The 22578-nt window shown below is 44.1% G+C and overlaps 1 protein-coding gene across 1 annotated transcript; it reads left to right on the top strand.

Annotated features, from left to right (window-relative positions):
- The first annotated feature begins 21274 nt into the window (after positions 1 to 21274).
- On the top strand, positions 21275 to 22090 carry LOC123185741 (uncharacterized). Its single transcript, XM_044597571.1, has one exon. It carries the CDS (start codon positions 21340 to 21342, stop codon positions 21868 to 21870), a length of 531 nt encoding a protein of 176 aa, XP_044453506.1. The 5' UTR covers positions 21275 to 21339; the 3' UTR covers positions 21871 to 22090.
- Positions 22091 to 22578: the final 488 nt, after the last annotated feature.

Below are 22578 nucleotides of genomic sequence, written 5' to 3'. Positions count from 1 at the left end.
TTTCATCTAAAATTGCTTTTATCCAACTGCTTTATTTGTTAAACAAAATTAGCTTTACGCAAATGAGCCATACAGCCTTCCTTTGAAGCCACATGTAGTTATTAGGTCCTTCCTCGTGGGAGGCATGTTGAGTACGTAATGTACTCATGGTAATACTTTTGTTGAACAACAGAGATCTATGAAGATGAGGGCGTCGACTACGACTATTATGATGATCCTGAGGAGTGAGGACACGTTGATTACATCGACTGCCTGTGGCTGAGATGGAGTCGCTACGTATTTATATATTCTGCTGTGTTTCTGGTTGTAATAAATGTCATGAGACATTTCACTATGTATGCCTTGTGGCAAGAGTTATTAAACTTATACTTATTTTATTATTCTGCACTGATACCATTTTCGCTGTGTTGTCAAGTTGATCCTGAATTGACAAATATACACAGGAGGGTCTGGAAATAATTTCCGGGTTCCCACAGAAGTGGTATCAGAGCTGACGTCGTCCTAGTAACGTGGCCTTAGCTATAAATGGAAAGCCTTAGAAATTATTTTATAAAATTTTATAAATTTTCTAGTATTTCTCTTCTATTTTCTCTTATTAAATTGTGTACTGATTATCTTCTTATTCAAATATGTAGATGGTGATATCATCCTCACGCCGGATTGAGCAGTTTGGCAACCTCGGTCTTCAGTTTCGGGACATGCTCACATGCTTAGGCTTCAACAAGGATCCAAAGGTTTCCGGACACTCCTACCGCATATCGGGGGCGAGGAATGTTTCAAGGTCAACTTGGTGGTGTATCCGAGGATGGAAGAACAGACTAGCAGTTACCGATACACATATGATGGAGAAGACTTCTTTGATGTTATCATTGGAGTGGTTCATCAGGCGATGCATCAGATAGTCGGACTTCATCAGGATGAGCTGAGGCACACCCCATTTCGGTACTTCACTTTCCGCATTGGGAACGGAGCGATTCAGCAGAACTTGGGGTACATGGAGGAGGAGGATCCCACGATCATTCGTATGGCTTCACTTACCCTTGGACTTGAGCAAAACCTTGCTATGACTATGACTATGCTAGAGGAGAACCGTCAGCGCTTAGAGTATTACCAGGAGCGTGTGGAGATACTTGAGGAGAGATTAGTGGAGGCGAACACTTCCTTAGCCGTTGCCCATGAAGCACAGGAGGCCGCTGAGGCAGTTGCAGAGCAGGGTATCATCTCGATGAACGCTATGCTTGCCGTGGAGAATGGTGACCAACAGGAAATGCCACCAGAGGACCCTACACCTCCTCCACGCCAGAGGCTTCATCCACGCATCAAGATAACGCGGATGAAGAAGAGCGCTCTAGCGAAGAAGCGTCGCCTGACACATCGCGCCATTGCACCTTCAGCATCGCCTGCACCTCCAGCACCACCGACTCGCGAGCAGCAGCTCGACGACACTAAGGAGGAGACTGAGCCTGAGGAGAGAGTTCCTGCTACACCAGAGGGGACCGCATCACCACCATCCGGGCTTCGCTTTGCATCAGCACCTACCCACCAGTACGATGGAGATCTCAGCGAGTAGATGGACTATAGGAACCATGAGCGATATCTTTGATGATGTGAGTGAACGTTAGTTATTTTCATGTTTGCTATGTCCATGGTAGACTATACCGATATATGTGGTATAGCTACTATGTTGTCCAGTACTTTCATGCTTGAGTGTTTTAATTGGAGTTTTATCTGGAGTTCAGTTGCTGGTTTTATTTGTTCATTTGTTATCATATTGGGTTTATGGGTTAGATATTTCCCTCTCTTCTATTCTAACACCGGAAGGCCAACAGGATGGATGCTAATCGCGGAGGTCGTGGCCATGGAGCACGCGGACATGGTCGCGGTCATGGACGTGGACGCGGTCGTGGACCAGGTTTTGGGGAACATGTCTTTGAAGAAAACTTTGAGGAGGGAAATGTCCATGATACCGACTCTGACTCTGGAGGAGATGATGTGCCACCACCACCGCCGCCACCCAATATGGCACAGATGATGTTGATGCAAATACAGATACTTCAGCAGCTTGCAGCCAATGTTGCAAATCAGAATCAGGGTCAACCACCACAGTCGGGATTTGCTGAGTTCATGAGGGCAAAACCGCCAACTTTTGAGGGATCAGCAGACCCACTTGACGTTGATGATTGGTTGAAGGACATCAGGAAGACTCTCAACTTGGCCAATTGCACCATGGAAAATCGTGTCAAGTTTGCGGCACACCAGCTCAAGGGTGTGGCTGCAGATTGGTGGGAGAATTATTGTGAAGCTCATGAGGATGCCCAAACTATCACTTGGAATGAGTTTGCAGAAGCTTTCCGCACCGCACATATTCCTGCAGGCATCATGGAACTGAAGAGGGATGAGTTCCGAGCTCTTACTCAAGGAAAGATGACAGTGTCGGAATATCTTAGTCGTTTCACGCAGCTGGCACATTATGGAAGGGCAGATATTCCAACTGAAACTGACAAGACTGCCAAGTTTTTGAAGGGGTTGAACCCTGGGTTGAAGGACAGGCTGGTATCTCATGATTTCCTTACCTTTCAAGCACTTGTCAACAAGGCTATACTCCAGGAGAACTCAAGGAGGGAGTTAGAGGAGCACCGCAAGCATAGAGCACCACAGAATCACCATGGGGCAGGTAGCTCCCGACAGAAGATTGGTCATCCTCCTGGCTACCGTGCACAGTATGTCAAGCCATTAAGGCCCAACAACACCTATCAGCCAAATGCATATAAGACTCCACGAGCTGAAGTGGGAGGTAATCATACTAATACAGCTGGAAAGGCATGCTTCAGTTGTGGGAAAGAGGGTCACTTTGCTGTTGCATGTCCCAACAAGAACACTGGTCCCACTCCAGTGAAGTTCAATTTGGGTTCTGCAGCTAAGACACCCGCAGCTGGACGTGGCCGAGGCATTCTCAATACACCAAGGGGTGTACCTCATGCATCAGGACGTGGAAGGGTCAATCATGTCACCATCGAGCAGGCTCAAGAGTCACCAGATGTTGTTCTTGGTATGTTCCCGATCAACTCATATTACGGTTTAGTACTTTTTGATACTGGAGCTTCTCATTCGTTCATTTCAAGGAGTTTTGCTGAAAAACATCATTTTTGAACCGAGTGTTTGAACTTGCAAATGGTAGTGCAATCACCTGGGGGTATTTTAAGGACTGGGCAGAAGTGTCCTAAAGTGGTTATAGTTATAGAAGGGGTAGAGTTCCTAGCAAATCTTATCTTGATAGACTCCAAAGGCTTGGATATCATTTTAAGAATGAATTGGTTAAGGAAACATAAGGCATTTGTAGATTGTGCCAGGACCTCTGTTACATGAACAAGCACTGAAGGGGCCACTGTGGAATACCAAGCTAGGATTACACCTCAACCCGAGGTTGATTGCATGCTGAACAAAGTGAAGGAGTTAACTTTGGAGGATGTTCCAGTGGTGAAGGAATATCCAGATGTCTTTCCGGATGAATTGCCTGGATTGCCACCAGACCGTGAGATTGAGTTTGTCATTGAGTTAATACCGGGCACCGCTCCTATTGTGAAGAGACCTTATAAGATGACAGCGAATGAATTAGCCGAGTTGAAGAAGCAAATTCAGGAGTTAGAAGAGAAGGGTTACATTAGGCCGAGCACATCACCATGGGGCGCACCTGTGCTATTTGTGGAAAAGAAAGATGGTAGCATGCGCATGTGTGTGGATTATCGAGCGCTGAATGTAGCAACTATTAAGAATAAGTATCCCCTGCCAAGGATTAATGACTTGTTCGAACAGTTGAAGGGAGCACGTGTGTTTTCCAAAATAGATCTCCGATCAGGATACCACCAGTTGAAGATTCGCCCGCAAGATGTTCCAAAGACCGCCTTTGTTACTCGATATGGTCTCTATGAGTTTTTGGTAATGTCTTTTGGACTCACGAATGCACCAGCTTACTTCATGCATCTCATGAACAACGTATTCATGGATTGCTTGGATAAGTTTGTTGTAGTGTTCATTGACGATGTTTTGATCTATTCCCGGAGTGAAGAAGAGCACGAGAAACACCTTCGAGTGGTTTTGGAGAGGCTAAGGGCTCATCAACTCTATGCCAAGTTTAGTAAGTGTGAATTCTGGTTAAAACAAGTGGACTTTCTAGGACATGTCATCTCAGCCGAAGGAGTTGCCATGGATCCAGCAAAAGTGGAATCAGTACTCAGTTGGAAGCAACCCAAGAATGTGTCAGAAATACGCAGTTTCCTTGGACTAGCCGGGTATTACCGTCGGTTCATTAAAGATTTTTCCCGAATAGCTAGACCTATGACTCAGTTGTTAAAGAAGGATAAAAAATTTGAGTGGTCAGAAGCTTGTGAAGCGAGTTTCCAAGAACTCAAGAGGAGGTTGACAACTGGTCCAGTATTGGTATTGCCAGATATTCAACAAGATTTTGAGGTTTATTGTGATGCTTCTCAACAGGGTTTGGGATGTGTGCTTATGCAACAAGGAAAGGTTGTAGCTTATTCATCGAGACAGCTACGCCCTCATGAGGTTAACTATCCCACACATGATTTAGAATTAGCCGCCGTAGTGCATGCCTTGAAAACTTGGAGGCACTACCTTATCGGAAATAGGTGTGAGATATACTCGGATCATAAGAGTTTGAAATACATTTTCACACAACCGGATTTGAATCTTAGACAAAGAAGGTGGCTAGATTTGATCAAGGACTATAATCTGAACATTAACTACCATCCTGGTAAAGCCAATGTCGTAGCTGATGCACTAAGCAGGAAGGTTTATGTCAACAATGTGATGATTCAGAAGGAAGCGCCAGAACTTTATGAGGAAATTCGAAAGATGAATTTGTATGTGAGCCTTGCTGAAAATGGTGAAATGTTAGAGGTCGAGTTTACTCTCCAAGATCAAGTGCGAGAAGCGCAAAAAGATGACAAGGGCATTGAAGAGATTCGAGAGAAAATCAAATTGGGTGAAGCACCCGACTATAGAGAGGATGAGAGTGGAAGCATATGGTTTCGAGACCGTTTGTTGGTGCCAGACCAAAAGGATATCAAGGACACGATCATGAAGGAAGCTCATGAGTCAACATACTCAATACAGCCTGGAAGTACAAAGATGTATAATGATCTTCGGGGTAGTTTTTGGTGGTCGAGTATGAAGCGAGAAATCGCTGAGTATGTTTCACAGTGTGACGTATGTCGAAGGCTCAAGGCAGAGCATCAGAAGCCCACGGGACTACTACAACCACTTAAGGTTCCAGTGTGGAAATGGGAAGAAATTGGAATGGACTTTATCACAGGCCTTCCAAGGACATCTTCTGGATTTGATTCTATTTGGGTCATAGTGGACAGATTGACCAAGTCAGCTCATTTCATTCCAGTAAAGACTACCTATGGTGGAGAGAAGCTCGCAGACTTGTATATGGCAAGAATCATTTGTGCACATGGAGTTCCTAAGAGGATAGTGTCAGATCGAGGTACTCAGTTTACCTCGCGGTTTTGGAAGAAAATACATGAAGTTTTGGGAACTCAGTTGGATTTCAGTACAGCGTATCACCCACAGACTGATGGACAAACGGAACGGGTAAACCAAATTCTTGAAGACATGCTTCGAGCTTGTGCTTTGACTTATCAACGTAGTTGGGATAAGAGTCTTCCTTATGCTGAGTTTTCTTATAACAACAGTTATCAAGCAAGTATAAAGATGGCTCCTTTTGAGGCTTTATATGGACAAAAGTGTCGTATACCTCTTAACTGGCATGAAGTAGGTGAAAACCAAGTGTTTGGACTTGACACGTTGGAAGAGGCGGACAAGCAAGTGAAAATGATTCAAGAAAGGTTGAAGGCAGCCCAGTCTAGACAGAAGGCTTATTCGGATAAATGTCGTCATGACATATCATTCAAGATAGGAGATGATGTGTACCTGAAGGTATCTCCACTACGTGGAATGCGTCGATTTGGAATCAAGGGTAAGCTAGCGCCCCGCTACATTGGTCCATTTGGGATTACCGCTCGACGTGGAGAGGTAGCCTATCAGTTGGCACTCCCAGAGAAGTTATCAAATGTGCACAATGTTTTCCATGTGTCATAGTTGAAGAAGTGTTTTAAGAAACCCGAGGAAGAGGTGCAGAAGACTTCACTTGACAACATAGAAGTCAAAGATGACCTGACATATGAAGAGTATCCTATCAAGATTCTTGATGAGCAGTTGCGTACAACTAGGAGAAAGGTGATCAAACTTTGCAAGGTGCAGTGGAGCAATCACATTGAGAAGGAAGCAACTTGGGAGCGAGAAGACGACCTCAGGGAGGAGTTCCCAAATCTTTTCTCTTAGCTCTGAATCTCAGGGTCGAGATTCCTTGTAAGGGGGGTAGAGTTGTAACATCCTGATTTTTTTTCGAGAGTTCATTTTTTTAAGCCAAGGGATGTTGCAACGTAATCTTTAATTATATACTAGCAAAAGGGCCCGTGCGTTGCAACAGGAGAAACAAATTATCACCCCTAGCATCTCCATCCTGCCTCCATCCTTGTTGTCATTTCTTTTCTTTATCATCATTGTCGGTCATGATGTTCACTACACAGCGAACGTTCCATGTAAGTTTGGAACCAATAAAGAATTCCATCGCCTGCATGGACAACCAATGAACGGTCGCGTTTGAGATCACGGCCACATCTACACAATCTAATGCTTGTGCCTTGTGTTTGTGTTATCCGGATTTTACATCGTAATAGTTTAGTACCAGTATGTGAAGGACACAAACAACCACCAAATTTAACTTTAGTTTTAAAAAATCAATACTTTTTTTTGCGGGCTAACACGATCAACACAAAAAACAGTGGACGTTGCAAGTTTGATTCCAGTCATGGTCAACTATTTTTTGCCTAATCTCCTAAGATGGTGGGTTTGATTTGTTGGGGTGGGTCGCACGGATAGGTTGGGAGGGCACTGTTTTTTCTATTGGTGAAACGTTACGCGGACCAATGGGGTAGAGGCCAAGTGGCCCAGGGCAGACTATCGGTAGAATAGCCTAGCTCGGTATGAAGAAATGCCATGGACATAAGAAATGGGAGGACCAATAAGATTATACCTCTATTTATATAAATATAAAAAACAATATATATGCCCGTGGGTTACAACGGTAGAAACAATTGACATAAATTTAGCGAGGACTATATGCACAAACATAATGTTTAATGTGTTATAAATTTGGCGCAAATTTAGTAAGGATTATAAGTACAAGGAAAACATGTCACGCTGTATGTTGCAACGAAAGAAAGAATGGCCTGAATTTAGTGAGGATCATGCAGGAAAAAGATGCCACATCATTTTTATTCATAAGATATAAATAAGGGCACTACACGCCTGCCATTGATTCCTGCACCTCCTTCAAAAAATCTGCAATTACCGTTTAATTCCTAACTTCTTTATTTCCCATGCAATTAGAGCCTATTTTCTTTCTTGCCGGCTTAATTATGCATAATATCTATTGCTCTTCCCCTCATTTGTTTCGCTAAGCACAATTCTTATTCAAGCCATATTCTTTCATAATTTCCGAAGCAGCTCCTTGATATTTGACAACCTAAGAACATATATAAACTGATAAAAAAATATTTAAAATAGCAATATAGGACTATTTAATAAGTAAACAAATATGGAAAACAGCCTCCAGCCTGCTCCTAATGGGCAGTCGGCCGGCCCAGCACGCCCGTGCCCATTGTCTCGGCCCAAGTACACACGCATTGCCTTCTATACAAAATAGCCGGAATGACGCTTAGGTTATCACACTCACGAGCCCAGCTTTAGTGGTCTGATGAGTTTGCACACATCCAGTAGACCAGGGCTCAAATTCCAGCTGCGACCAATTTCTTTTTTAAATTAAAAAAATCAAACACACGGACACATAGGACCAGGTGGGCCAGATCTAAAACGGGTGCAGGCCCAAGTCGCTCAATGCTTTTGACGTACAGGCAGCCGGCATGAAAATATTAGTACCACCTTGAATATGTTTTAAATTTAAACTGAAAGCGTAAAATCACGGGAAGAAGCGTATTGTGACGGTGAATCCACGGAGTCAATCCGTGCTTTATTATTAGGGAGAGATTTTGGTGATTGCTCAAATTAATACCAAGTTGTTTGGAATTAATTTAGCACATGTTAGGTGGAAAATATTTTCCGTAATATCTTGAGTCGATTTATTCGTTCGTAATATTTCATTTAAGTTTTTTTTGTTACTCTGATTTCTTGGATTCTTGAAGACTTTTTAGTTGTCTTTGTTTCGGTTCCTCTTGTAGCAATCCTAATAAAAGAAATCAATATTATATTATATTGATTTTCTTTTCTTTTCTCTTCTTTAGTTTCTCTTTCTTTTATTGGTCCTTGAACAATACGTGCATCCTAGCCTAGCCGTTGTTGGCCTATTGCATGTATGCACCAAAATTGATCACACACATTCACGTATGCTCTGGGCCATCTCTTCTCTTTGTTTTTTTGTGTCCAGCCACCAAAGAGACCTGGCCCAAGGCCCAACCAGCAGGCCAGCGGCCCAGCCGAGTGAGCGAGCGAGCGGACGGCTCGGCTCTTCTCTTTCCTCCCGCACGCGTGCACGTACATGTTACAGAGAAGAAACCTTCATGGTTGCCTCTTCTTTTCCCTTCAAATCCCATTAATCCCTTCACCGTTTTCATTCGTCATCAACACAAGATTTACTCCTCACTCAACGACGAGTCCGTTCAGTCTAATGGCTCCACTCATGATGCGCTTAATCTCATGCAAGTAACTGACGAAGTTATTGGCCCAACAATGGCATTCACCTCCTGATCTCTCTCCTCCTGCTACCATTCGGCAGGCCCTTCGCGTCACGACGTGCGCCAGGAGCACCTCTATAAAAGCCCCATCATCCCATCCTCCAATTTCTTTCCAATCACTCGTAATCCACCCTGCAATACAGCCCCATCTCTACTGTTCTTAGATACCGTCGCCTAAGGTGAGCATCCTAGTCCAATTCCTCCCACCAACAGAATCCCCTTGCCAAAGCCTACCTCCTAGACATCATTTCCCAGTCGTTGGCAATCATTGGCCGCGCGCACAATGGAGCCGTGCCGCTGCTCTATTCGGGACTAACGTCGACGTCACCCGCCGATCGTCCGTTATGTCCATCCGTGTCCCGGTGCCTTCTCGTCACTAGGAGCATCACTCACCACCATCTCTTCATCACCGGAGTTCAGACGACGACGACGCGCACCGGCGCTCGCTTGCTCAACACCACCGGTTCCATCTCCAACGACTACTCGGTGACCCAAAACCAATGCTAAACCCATAGGTTGTTTCGATGATGCTAGGAACGAGTTAATTGTTTTGTTTGAATAGATGTTTAATTGTGTTATTTTTTTATTAAGTGTGTGTGATGTTTTATATAAGTAATCATGCAAAATTGTTTATGTCTTATTGTCATGTCCGTAGCATGCTTAGGGTTTGTCCTAAATATTGTTGAGTGATTCTAGTATATAATAGAATTGGTCATAGAATTTCTAGAGCTAGTTGTACAATTATTATTTTTGATGCATGTTAGTGAAGTGCAATAATTTTTATTTGTTCATAAACATAGTATATGCATGCGTACTTTCTAAATGATATTGTCATGCGTAGCAATATTTATGTTCCAGTTTAGTTTCGGAACGATTGTAGAATTATTGTTTAAATTAGTTTGATTGAGTCTAGGTGGTGTTGTGAGTTATATCGTGTGCATGATTTTTGTTACAAGAGTTGATCATGCTATGACTAGATTATTGTTGATCCATTTGCTTCAAATGTATCTAGATTATTTTAATTATATGCTACATGATTTGAGTCTATTATGTTTTAGCATTTCTTTAGGATCGTGCTATTGTTTGATGTTTTGTAACTTAACGAGTTTGTTTAGGAAGTAGCTTGGTTGACTTTTAAGACACTTGTTGTTAAATTCTATAGTTGATGTTTTAACCATTATAAATATTTAGATTTTATCTAAATGTTGATTTGTGGGTAAATTTGTATTGCCATGCTATGTTGAGTCGTGTCGTTCAAATGCATAGGATAGTTATTGTTTTGTGTTTATGTCACGTCAGTCATTATTTTGTCTTTTCTTTATAGTTAGCCGAAGTATTTGTATTGGGCACTATTAAAGTTCAGTTAGCGTATTGCTATTTAGAACGTTAGATATGATGGCCGAGTTTTACTTAGTCCGGATAACCTATACCCAACCAATCCATTCAATCCCTCTACTCATCATCAATCGATCTATCTCCTTCGAAATCTCCATATCCATCCACATCTTTCTACCAATCCTTCCTATATTGTTATTTTATTGGATGTTATTGGATTTTATTGCTTGTTATTTATTGTGCTTCGCCGTTACTACGAGTAGGAGGCGACGGTACGGGAGAGGAGCACTACGAGGAAGAAGGAAACGGGGAACTCGACAACGAAGGCATGCCTCCTTCTTTGATCATACTTATCCTATGGTTTGCAAAATTGCATTGAGTTTTATTGTTGCTATGTGCATGGTATTTCAATTCTCGTAGCTAGCATGTCAATTGACACATTACCCTGATCCGCTTGTCGCCTATTTACTTGACACCTGAGTAGAAGTATATAATTCCGGTAGAGTAGAAATGCTTAGCCATGCTTATCACCCTATAGGTGCCTTGTTGAATGACCCCCGAGTCATTGACAGTTGAAACTTAATGCTGAGCTAGACCAGTTGGCCCTTGTTGACCTTCTCTATCCTCTTCTACTCTGGGTGAAATTTATCATCTGAATACTGGTGCGGGCGACAGCTGAATCAAGGATTGAAGGAGCGATTGGCTGCCCTTCACAAGTTTAAGGGGGCAATCAGTCGTCCGTGCCGCATAAGGCCTAATAAGTCTTGGATTTGAAGATTGTGATAACACTATAGCCACATGCTATATGGGCACTGACTTGGTCAAGTAAGCTAGTCAGCCTTAGGTGTCGATGTCGCCGTACCGCAGATGGGATAGCTGCCTTGCAAGGAGTATCCTCGGCACAGATGGGGGGACCGGTTTGAGGACGTACTCTCAGTTCCGTGCACCAGACCCGATGGGCATGTCACATCTTTGGGGGATCTAGTCCAAAGACCTCGTCACAATCCCCCTGCCGGTACACCAAATGGAGTACTATACCAGCGGCCACTGGTGGCAACAAGTCGGGATTGTGTCATGTGGGTAAAGTGTACAACCTCTGCAGAGTGTAAAACTATTCGAATAGCCGTGTCCACGGTCATGGACGACACATGAATCTTTCTTGACGTACAGGACCTGTCTTGCTTATTCCCTCTTTGCCCCTATTCTTGAAACCTATGAAGGACGTGGGTTGATCGAGGATCCTCACTTGATGAAAGTTGTTCTGAAGATAAACATGTTTTCATCTAAAATTGCTTTTATCCAACTGCTTTATTTGTTAAACAAAATTAGCTTTACGCAAATGAGCCATACAGCCTTCCTTTGAAGCCACATGTAGTTATTAGGTCCTTCCCCGTGGGAGGCATGTTGAGTACGTAATGTACTCATGACAATACTTTTGTTGAACAACAGAGATCTATGAAGACGAGGGCGTCGACTACGACTATTATGATGATCCTGAGGAGTGAGGACATGTTGATTACATCGACTGCCTGTGACTGAGATGGAGTCGCTACATATTTATATATTCTGCTGTGTTTCTGGTTGTAATAAATGTCATGAGACATTTCACTATGTATGCCTTGTGGCAAGAGTTATTAAACTTATACTTATTTTATTGTTCTGCAATGATACCATTTTCGTTGTGTTGTCAAGTTGATCCTGGATTGACAAATATACACAGGAGGGTCTGGAAATAATTTTCGGGTTCTCACAGTGACATTGGAGCAGGGGTAAGCGTTATGCCTTTGACACTTCAAAAAAAGATTGAATTTAGGTAAATGTGTCCCGGCAGCAGTAATGTTGGAGATGGCTGAAAAGTCTACTAAAAGACCAATAGGAGTAGCTGAACATGCTCTTAAAACAGGAAGAACACGTTATTCCAACTGATTTTATTATACTTGATATGCCTGTAGAAGAAAAATTATCTATTGTTCTTGGGAGATCGTTTTTAAATACCGTAGGTGCAGCTTTGAATTGTGCCAAGTGGAAGGTGATTTTTAGAGAATATAATGAAGAGACCGTGAGACACTTTTCGAGGAAATTGGGAGAGAAAGAAAAGTACATTGCACCTCCAAAAAGAATTTGTGCGGTAAGTGATAAGGAGCACATGCCGCCGAATATATGTGTTTAAGATGAAGGTAATAGCTTGAGCTTAGCAACCTAAGAACCAGCGCTTAATGGGAGGCAACCCATCATCTAAATAAAAAAAATTAAGTTTTTTCTTTCGTTGAAACTCTATTAAATTCTTGATCAAATAACCCTTTTGGTGTCTATGTTCGACTTTGTTTTGCAGGAGAAAAATGTCGGAGAAGAAAATAATTGAGAAAAGGTGGAATTTAGAGAGTAACAGAGGCCAAGACGGCCTATTGTAGGAGCGTAGCCCTCGTACCTATGATTGTACCTAGGAGTCGACGAGAACAACAAGTTTAACAAAGCAAAGACGACATGTGGTACGAGCGCATACTCGTACCACTTCATCGTTGGGGATACAGAACCCTCGATTTCACAACAACAAGCGTAACTGCTCTTACCAGTGCTCGTACCCGATGGAGACCATGACATACAAAAACATTGGAAAAAAGACGACCACTGGTATGAGCGTGTGCGCTCGTACGGCCTGGGCGCCTCAGCAACAAAAGCACCCAAAATGAAGGACGATGTTTGGCATAAGCGTTCGCTCATACCGAGCACTCATACTAGGTATCAACCCTACATCGATAGGGTTTTAAACATGATTCCGCGTACCAGCACTCGCACCACTTCAAATCTAATAAAATCAGGCCCGCCGGCGTAAGGGGGGTTTCTTTCTCTTCTCCCTTGCACCTCCAATCTCTCTCCTTTTGTCTCTCAAACCCTAACTAAAATCTATCCAGATATGTGATTCTTTGCGTTTTTCGTCCGCTTGATCCATGCAACTCCTTCTTTGATATGTTTCTCCCCCGAATGATGGTCTATTTTCATCTTCTTGTGGTTAATTTGTCCTAGTTCTTGCCCTAGATGAGATGTGAATAACTTTGGTTTCCTGTTCAATTTGAACGTAAGGATTGAAAGTAATTGGTTAGGTTCAATCCTAGGTACTATCTGAACTCAATCCCCACGTTAAACTTATAATTTTTGGTGCATTTTTATTGTAGGTCATGTTGAAAGCCGCGATCGCGAGGGGGGGAGACCTTGACCAAGCACTCAAAACATGCACAAGGCGAGGGTGGCGATCTCTAGGCTGCTGTTGACAAGAACTATGTCGTGCATAGCAAGAACAAGGTGCAAGTGTAAAGCATTCTTTCGTGAGCAAGGACTCTTCGAATACTTCACTTGGTTGGCCACGAATGTTGGCATGGGGGTGTTCAGCATATTCCACTACCTTACGTATGAGGAGCTCACGCACGAGTTCCTTGCCCGCTTTGGGGACACCCTCAAAGGAACCCAATGTCGAGACCCTTTGAACTTTCTCCTTGGGAACCCCATCAATCCATCTTAATAGTGCGGGATCCCTATACTCAAGAACAAACCGAAAACAACTACCCTATATTTCTTTGTTTCTTCGTTCTTGAGCCATATTCATTTTAATGGGTCCATAATCCACATACAGTGATTTCACGGGGACTAAAACCTATGATACACTTAGAAAACGTGAGTAGTCCCCTATATGTATATTGTAATCAACATTAAAACATACTTAAGGGCAAGATTGCACTTTCATATCCTTATTGACGATTTTGGAGCTCCTACCTCCGAATCATCACTAGTTGTCATCGATTTCGATAATGATTTGATGAATCTTCTATATCCTTCAAATCTCACGTTACCTCTATACACATTGAGATTTATGGATTGTCTACATTAGTTTAATTTGTTAAAAATATTGCCACAAAAGCTACAAGGCAAGTTCTATAGGACGGCGGTTTGACCTGCAATGTTGTATGGCGCTGAATGTTGATCGACTAAAAGGCGACATGTTTAACAGTTCGGTGTGGCAGAGATGCGCCTGTTGAGATGGATGTGGGGCCACACTAGGAAGGACTGAGTCCGGAATGATGATATACGAGATAGAGTTGGGGTAGCGCCGATCGAAGAGAAGCTTGTCCAACATCGTCCAAGATGGTTTAGGTATATTCAGCGCAGGCCTCTAGAAGCGCCAGTGCATAGCGGATGGCTAAAGCGTGCTGATAATGTCAAGAGAGGTCGGGGTAGACCAAACTTGACATCAGAGAAGTCCACCGAGAGGGATCTGAAGGACTGGAGTATCACGAGAGAACTAGCCATGGACAGGAGTGCGTGGAAGCTTGCTATCCATGTGCCAAAACCATAAGTTGGTTGCGAGATCTTATGCGTTGCACCTCTAGCCTACCCCAACTTGTTAATTTGGGACTAAAAGCTTTGTATGATATTTCCATGTTTGTAATTAAGTTTATGTTTCTATGTTTTAATTACAATGGTTCTTGAATGTGAGATTCAGAAAAAACTAAGTTGCATGTGTGGAAACATAAACACCAAACTGATTTCTAGTCTTGCCTCTAAGACTAGCTCATATACTACAGATGATCCTTGCTACTCCCGTAGGAGTTGTTGGATTCCCCTTAGAGGAAAGGTGATGTAGCACAGCAGCAGAAAGTATTTCTCTCGGTTAAGAACCATGGTTTATCGAACAGTAGGAGTCACCAAGCTAACAATATTAGCAGCACCTGCACACAGACAAATAAAATTGCTTGCACCCAACAATAGCAAGGAGGTTGTCAATCCCCTTGTTCTTGCTAGTTATGATATTAAAAGAAAATTTTGATAGGGCAAAGTGGTAAAAAAGTAAAAGTAAAAAATAGAAATTGTAGGAGCTTTTGTATTAATAGAGAATAGACCCGGGGGGCATAGGTTCACTAGTGGCATCTCTCTCAAAAGCATGTAATGGCATGGTAACAAATTACTGTTGGGCAATTAACAGAATAACGACAATTCATAACTATGATTCATGGCATAATCTCACATAGGTGTTACGTTCATGATAAGTAGACCACAATCCAACTTCATGTACTACTATTACTCGACCCCAAGACTGCTATCGAGCATGCATCTCAAAGTATTTAATTTGCAAGAAACAAAGTAACTCAATAAGCAATATGACATAATATAGACAGAAAGAAATCTAGCAATAAGATTAATCCCCATCGTTTTATCCTCAGTAGCAACAATACAATACGTGACTTTGTTCCTTTTGTAACTGAATAAGATCATCGCAAGATTGAGCCCACTACTATGCACCACTCCCTCTAAAAAACTACTCATCTATCTTGGCCAGATAAAGACTCATATATTAGAAAGCATACATAGATATAAAATTATACGACAAAGAAATTTCAAGTGATTCAAATAAATTCGACGAACAATCTGATCATAAATCCATAATTCATCGAATCCCAACAAACACACCACACAAATTACATCGGATTGATCTTAGAAGAGATCATTGTATTGAGGGTCAAAGAGAGAGAGAGAGAGAGAGAGAGACGAGACGAGAGAAAGACATCTAGCTACTACTATGGACCCATAGGTCCTAATGGAACTACTCACACATTATCATGGAGGCAGCAAAGTTGATGAAGATGGCCTCCCCAATGGCTCCCCCCTCTGGAAGAGCACTGAAAGAGGGCTCCAAATGGGATCACTTCGAAATAGAAATTTGTGGCGGCAATAAAATTCTTTTGGGTTCTCTCTTGATGGTTATGGAAATATCGGGCTTGGGATTAGGTCAAACAGAGGCTCAGGGGGCCACATGGCAGGGGGTGCGGCAAACCCCTGGCCGCGCCACCAGCCCATGTGGCTTCCTCGTGGGTCCCCTCGACCTCTCCCTAAGCTTTTAAGGTCTCTTATTGTCTAGAAAAAAATGTCAAAAAGTTCCATCGTGTTTAGACTTTCGTAAGTATGGATTTTCTACAAAACAAAAAATAGCAAAAAAAAACAGAAATTGACACTAGGCACTAAATTAATAGGTTAGTCAAAAAAGGTATAAAAAGTATATGAAAGTGATAAGATAATGGCATTTAATAATAAAAAACTATACATACGTTGGGGACATATCAATCCTATTTTCCTTACTATGAGTATTGCTAAAGTAACAAGGATACTGACAATAATGGGAACACATTGTTGGATACACCAAAATTATGATATACTGTGAGATCCAATCGTAACTTAGTTATCAGTATTATTATGCTATACATTAACACTTCCTCATGTTCTTAGACCGTGAGAATATTGTTGAGAATATTGTAGGTCCTTCATATATACCAGATAATTACTTTGGTGTCACCAAACTTTTCCCGTAACTTGGATATCATAAAGATAACTTCTAGGTACACCATAGCAGTATGTCAAGGATCTTGATGATTCATGACTAGGATTTGCTCCTACGGTGATGGATATACTCTGCACTCCCACTGGTATTAGGGTACTAGCCAGACCATAGTGTGATATTGATCACAGGGACAACGGAATATAGAAACGAGAACAAAATCAGTAACGAGGATAACTTGATATTGGATACCGTTAAGTCCCGCCTTGGGTTTTGTAATGGGTCACGAAGCAAATGGAAGTGTACACGGAAATAGAAGGTTCACTCAATAAGGATTTTCGTGTGTATTTCAGGATTAACATGGATGTCCAGATACCGCTGTTAATTATTAACCGAAAGGTGTTTCAGATCATGTCTACATATTGCTGAACCTGCATGGTCACACGCTTAATGACTTGTGATTTTAAGGGAACTAGGAGTTCATATGAGTATGAGAGAGGCGCACTGAAAAATCCCAGACGGCTCCGGAAGTGTTCCAGATGGATTAGGGAGCGTTTCGACAGTGCCTGCGAGTGTACCGAAATTACCAAGATTGTTCAGGAATTATATAGAAGGCACCAGAAGTTTTTGAAATATTCCAGAGTGTCCTAGTGGGATGTACCCCACAGACAATGACACATGGGCCTATTGGGCCACAATAGTTTGGACGCCCCAACTTGTTTGGGGGGCAAGGCACTAGGAGGTGGAGTCCTAGTAGGACTCCCCCTCACACAAAAATGTGTAGGGTACCAAAGAGAGGGCGCCTCCCCAAGGTCGTCTGATCCCTCCCCCCCCCCCCCCTCGGCCATCTATAAGAGCCCCCCTCCCCCATGCATGCTCTGCGCATACGACCCGTCTCCCTCCAGGTCATCTAGTGGAATAATTCTCTTGAATGAGAGGTATAACCTAGCTGCAGGAATCAGTGATTCTGTGATGCTAAAGTATTGGATACATTTTCCCTTAGAAATTTCTTGAGTTGGGAAATTATACATATACCCAAATGATAAGTGACACACGTGTGACACGAAGCGACATGGTCCAAACGCCTTCATTACCATCAATTTTGCCATGTCAAACAGATGACATCAGCGGAATCTCTTTGGTTTCTCGGACTTAAAAATGGTATATATCTTAAATAAAAAGTCCAAGTAAAAATCAATTTTCATCATTAAATCCATCTCGACTAAATTTTCAAAACTAGATCCTACATTGCTATGTTTTGATGATTTTTTGGGCCAAAAGTTGCCATGATGTTACACTGAAGTTGCCATAGTGTTTACACTAAAATTGCCATGATATTTTCATCCATTTTTTCTTCTAAATTCAAAGCTACCATTGTATTTCAACTACTTTTCATGGCAAATTTTATTAATTTACCATGGCAATTTTTAGTAATTCATCATGGCTAAATTAGTATATAGATCATGACAATTTTAGTTTATAGATCATGGAAATTCTAGTATTTTGACCATGGCAATTCTAGTATTTTGACAATGAAAATTATTTTTTGTATGAACAAAGGCAAAATTGAGTGCATGTATCATGGAAAATTTAAGTAATTCACCATGGAAATTTTAGTTTCTGGTTCATGGCAAATTTGTGTCATTGACCATGCATTTTTAAAGTATTTGGTGATAAATTTCATTTTAATTATGAACCATGTTAAAATTATTTCATGGATCATGACAATTTTTAGTAATTCACTGTGGCATGTTTAGTTTCTTAATTCCCTTCTTTATAACATGTCAAAATTTACTTTAACACAGAAGGAAAAAAAGGTTAAAACATATCATGGCAACTTCAGTGTAAATGTCGTGGAAATGTATGTGCAGTAGATACGGCAACTTTTAACCCAAAAAGAAAGCTGCCGAAATATATCAATATATGATCTATTTTCAAAGATCACGTCGCAGTGGATTTAATGGTGAAAACGGTTTTTTAATCAAAATTTTAGTTTAAGACATTTTAAAAACTAAAAACCCAAAAGATTCCCACTGATATCGTTAGTTTCGTCATTTGTTCATGCATGCGGTGACGTGGCGCATTCTGTGATGATAAGGGCATCTAGCCCAAGTTACTTCGTGCCACACGTGTGATATTTATCGGGGTCCTACATATATAGCGGTTTTAGAGCATCTAGAACCGCGATGGGAAAATCCGACCCTAAAGCCGCGATGGGCAAATCCGACCCCTGAAACGCCCACGGACGCACCCGGGCGCATCTGCGTGCACTGATCGGGCACACCTTATGTGTTGCCTTCCACACTCGTGTCCCTCATATCCAAAACCTCAAAACCATGCAATTCATGCAACGCTACATAAACACATGATCAAAGCGCAGTTCATCATATAAGCCGGACAAAAGGAACATAATTTATCGGAGTTCAATGGCTGACAATGCAAATCCATACTATAAACTACTTATAATACATAGATAAAATATAAACAGAACGGGGAAGGGCGGAGGAAATCACCATTTCCTCGCTGGCCCCTTCCCCTTCCGCTTGTCAGCACAGTTGTGCCCTTCCTTCGTGTAGGCGTCGACGTGCGGAGGTGCATTGTCATCATCGTCGTCGGAGCTGGAGGTGGAGCCGTCCACCAGCGCGGAGTCGGAGCTGCATCTTTTGCCCGATAGCCTGCGAAGCAGGCTCTCCTACTCTTTCGCATGGCGGGCCGCCTTCACCCTCACCGCCACCTCCTTGTTTGCCTCACGCTCCGATAACTTGATGGCAAGTCTGAGCGCATTGGCATTCTTGGGGCGGAGGCGCCGCGCATGCGTCTCCGTCGCCGTGAGAGAGTGGCGGTGGACTGACGCGAGGAAAGCTGCCTCAGGATCAACTGGCACGCTCGCATGCGAATGGTGCATGAACATCGACTCGGACGCCGCTGCCCTCTCCCTCGCCCGCCGCCGCTCGTGTTGGGCTGCTCGTTCCTCGGACTCGGGTGTCCGAGTGCGCGCTGGCCCAGGCGCGGGCACGAGGACCCAGCTGTGTCCAGGTACCACCTCCGGAGCAGAGGGTGGTGGTGGTGAGCAGCGTACCCGGAGGAGCGGAGTGGCCGGAGTTGCGTGCCGGGCGGGAAGGGCCGGTGACGTCGCCAGTGCTGGGTGTCGGGCGCTGACGAAGTTGGTCCGCCGCTGCCGGATCCGCCTTGGTCGACGGTCGAACGCCTCAACGCGATGTGGAGGGCGACCTCCTCCACATCGTCGGGCTCTGCTTTGCGCAGCAGGCTAGCCCGGTCGTCGTCGGAGCCGGAGTCCCCACCTGAGGCACCGCTGCTTCGGTCGCCGGCCATCAGATGCGTTCGAAGGGGATCAGAAGTGGAATGGATGGAGAAGGGAGTAAAGTGAAGTTCGGATTGGCTGCGGTCTAGGATTTTTCGGATGGGGATATTTGTGGGGCAGGTGTGGGCTAGGCTGGACCAAGCGGATGTGGTGGATGCGCCCGGGCCACCCCATATCCTCTTTATATTTGGGCTGGATATGAGGGGTGCCGGCCAGTCCGAATGTTCGAGGCCTGTTTGAGGTATTTGAATGAGTCGATTTTTTATGACTGGCCAACCCGCCAGATGTTTGAAAAGGATTTAGGGTGCTCGGACGTAGATGCTCTTAGAACCGCCGCGGAAAGTAGAGTACTAGCGACTCTTGGCCAAACGCGAAACACAAAACCGGCTGCATACGAGAAGAAAGAACTGCCCCGAATGCCACGTTCAGTAGCAGGAGTAGTGATTTATCTAAAAATTCCTCAGTGCCCATTGTCCTAAACTATGCTTATGCCATCGTATGCTACTACTACCTTGAACTAATGCGCCGCATCTTCAAACAACATTCTTTGCGCGTTGATTCAAGCCTGACTAGCCAACGTGCCCCTACACGTTGATGCATGATCATATCATTGCGGAAGAAGTGCGCTCTCGTCCGGTACAAACTTACAACCCGCAAGCCACTACTCCTCCAGAATTACACGACGATGGGGTAAAGCACACGTACAACGCGTAATCTAGCTTCGTTTTGCGGCGAGACCAAGCAAAGGTATGCGATAAGCCCGCTGCGGAGCTACATGCGATTTTTTGCTTTTATGCGATAAGCCCGCTGCGGAACCCTGGTCTTCTGGCCGTTCTCCAGCGTCTTCCCCTCAAGTAAGAGTAACTCCTCAGTGGCTTCATGCAAATGGGCCTTGCATGGGACATGCATGGGATTATTTTAATTTTTCTCGGCGGCAGCATGGTGAAGGTTTGACGTCTACTGACAAGTGTGTTTTGCTTTGGCATGAAAAATGGAGAGAGTTGCGCGTACTCGCAACCGTGATGGCCAAGACAACTCCTCATCTTTTTCGTAAAAGAAAACCAACCGTGTTCTCTGTTCTGTTCGCTTAATCTCTGTAATTCCATCATTTTTCACTTCTAGAAACAGCATCCATTTCTCTTATGTTTTCTCGTCGTCTCACCTCTCACACCGTACGTGCAAACAGCTGGAATGCCGTCTTGATTATGGAGGTTTTTTTCTTCTTCAGAATTTCAGAAATGCACCTAACTTGAGCGTGTCTAGCACCAGCACAATAAACGGTGCAACAAGTCCAGTCCAGCTAATTTGTGCTTGCTTCTCAGGCTCACTAAACTAACCTTTCTTGCCCCGAAATTGTGCAGCCCACTGTGACACCAATGATTTTCATCTCTCTCTATCTCTACTACGCTAGCTATAAAAGGTTAGCCCTTGAGCAAGGACGGTCCAGGTCAGAAATTCCTCATGCTACATGTAGACTGACAAAAACCCTACCAGGATCATCATCAACTTCCCGGCGCGACCGCATGGACGAAGATAGATTCCGGCGCTGCAGCACCAAGACGGCGAGGCGTCGTCTGCGCAGCCTCCTCGTCCTCGCCGCAGACTACCTCAAGTACCTCTTCATGAACCGGCGCCGACTCCTCCGCAGGGTGGCGAGGCGTACCCACGCCGTCCTCTCCTCCTACCACGGCAAAAGCAACAAGCGTCTGCCGCCATACTACCCTCCTCGCGCGTTAATGGAGCACGAGTTCTCGTGTAGCAACAGCCCTAGCCCCGTGTTCCTCGCGGCCAAGAGGCTCCACTCACGGCTGAAGTGGGGTGCCGCCGCCGGCGCTGCCGTCTCTTCCTGCTTTGGCGCCACCGTTGGGGCCTCGTACGGGTCGCCGCCGGCGACAGAGGAGGACGATGTGGTTGAGGAGGAAGATGAGGCTGATGGGTTGGCCTGCTACGAACTTGAGCCTGACGTGGACTACAGGGCGGAGGAGTTCATCAGTATGTTCTATGAGCAGCTCAGGGCGCAGAACTTTCCTCCGGTTTTGCAACGCTCGCCATGACGCGCGACGCTGAGACATGAGAGCTGAGAGATCGAGGGCGCGCGTACGTCAGGTACGTGTCAAGAGGAGAGGAGTACGTTCTTACTTTCGATGAGGAAGGACAGGCCAGCTTGTATCACTTTATTTTGATTTCTACATGAGTGTTTGTGACTTGTAACTAAGTGTACTACGTACACATGTGGGCTACGGATATACCTATTGAGTACAAATAAATGTTAGATGCGATGAAATTTGGTTTCAATAATAATTATCACTTTCTTTTGGCTAGTGCTACCCGTCGGTCGACCGGCGCCGGTTGCACCCGCAGCATCGAGCGATTTACAGCCGCACACTGGCCGTAAAAGCACCGCCCGGCGCAGTGCTGCCCTCGCCGCCATCGTCTCCTCCATTTCTCACCGGTGTCGTGCATGCAGCAGCGTGTCCCTGTGGTTGCAGCTCCCCGTCACGACCGTCGCAGCTTGAATGCACTAGTGGAAAACAGGAAACTAGTCCCGGTTTCAGAGGATCTTTAGTTCTGGTTCCGGAACCGGGACTAAAAGGTCGGGACTAAAGCCCAAAACCTTTAGTCCCGGTTCGCTTACGAATCGGGACAGAAGGGGCTTCACGTGACCGCTGCGGGGGCCCAGGCAGGAGGACCTTTAGTTTCGGTTGGTAACACCGACCGGAACCAAAAAGGCATTCACACATCAGCAGCTGGCAGAAGGTGGG

Source organism: Triticum aestivum, chromosome 2A (assembly GCF_018294505.1).
Source record: "Triticum aestivum cultivar Chinese Spring chromosome 2A, IWGSC CS RefSeq v2.1, whole genome shotgun sequence".
Classification (NCBI taxonomy): Eukaryota; Viridiplantae; Streptophyta; class Magnoliopsida; order Poales; family Poaceae; genus Triticum; species Triticum aestivum.
The sequence above is the reverse complement of the archived record's forward strand: the minus strand, read 5'-3'. Positions and strand labels throughout refer to the sequence as shown.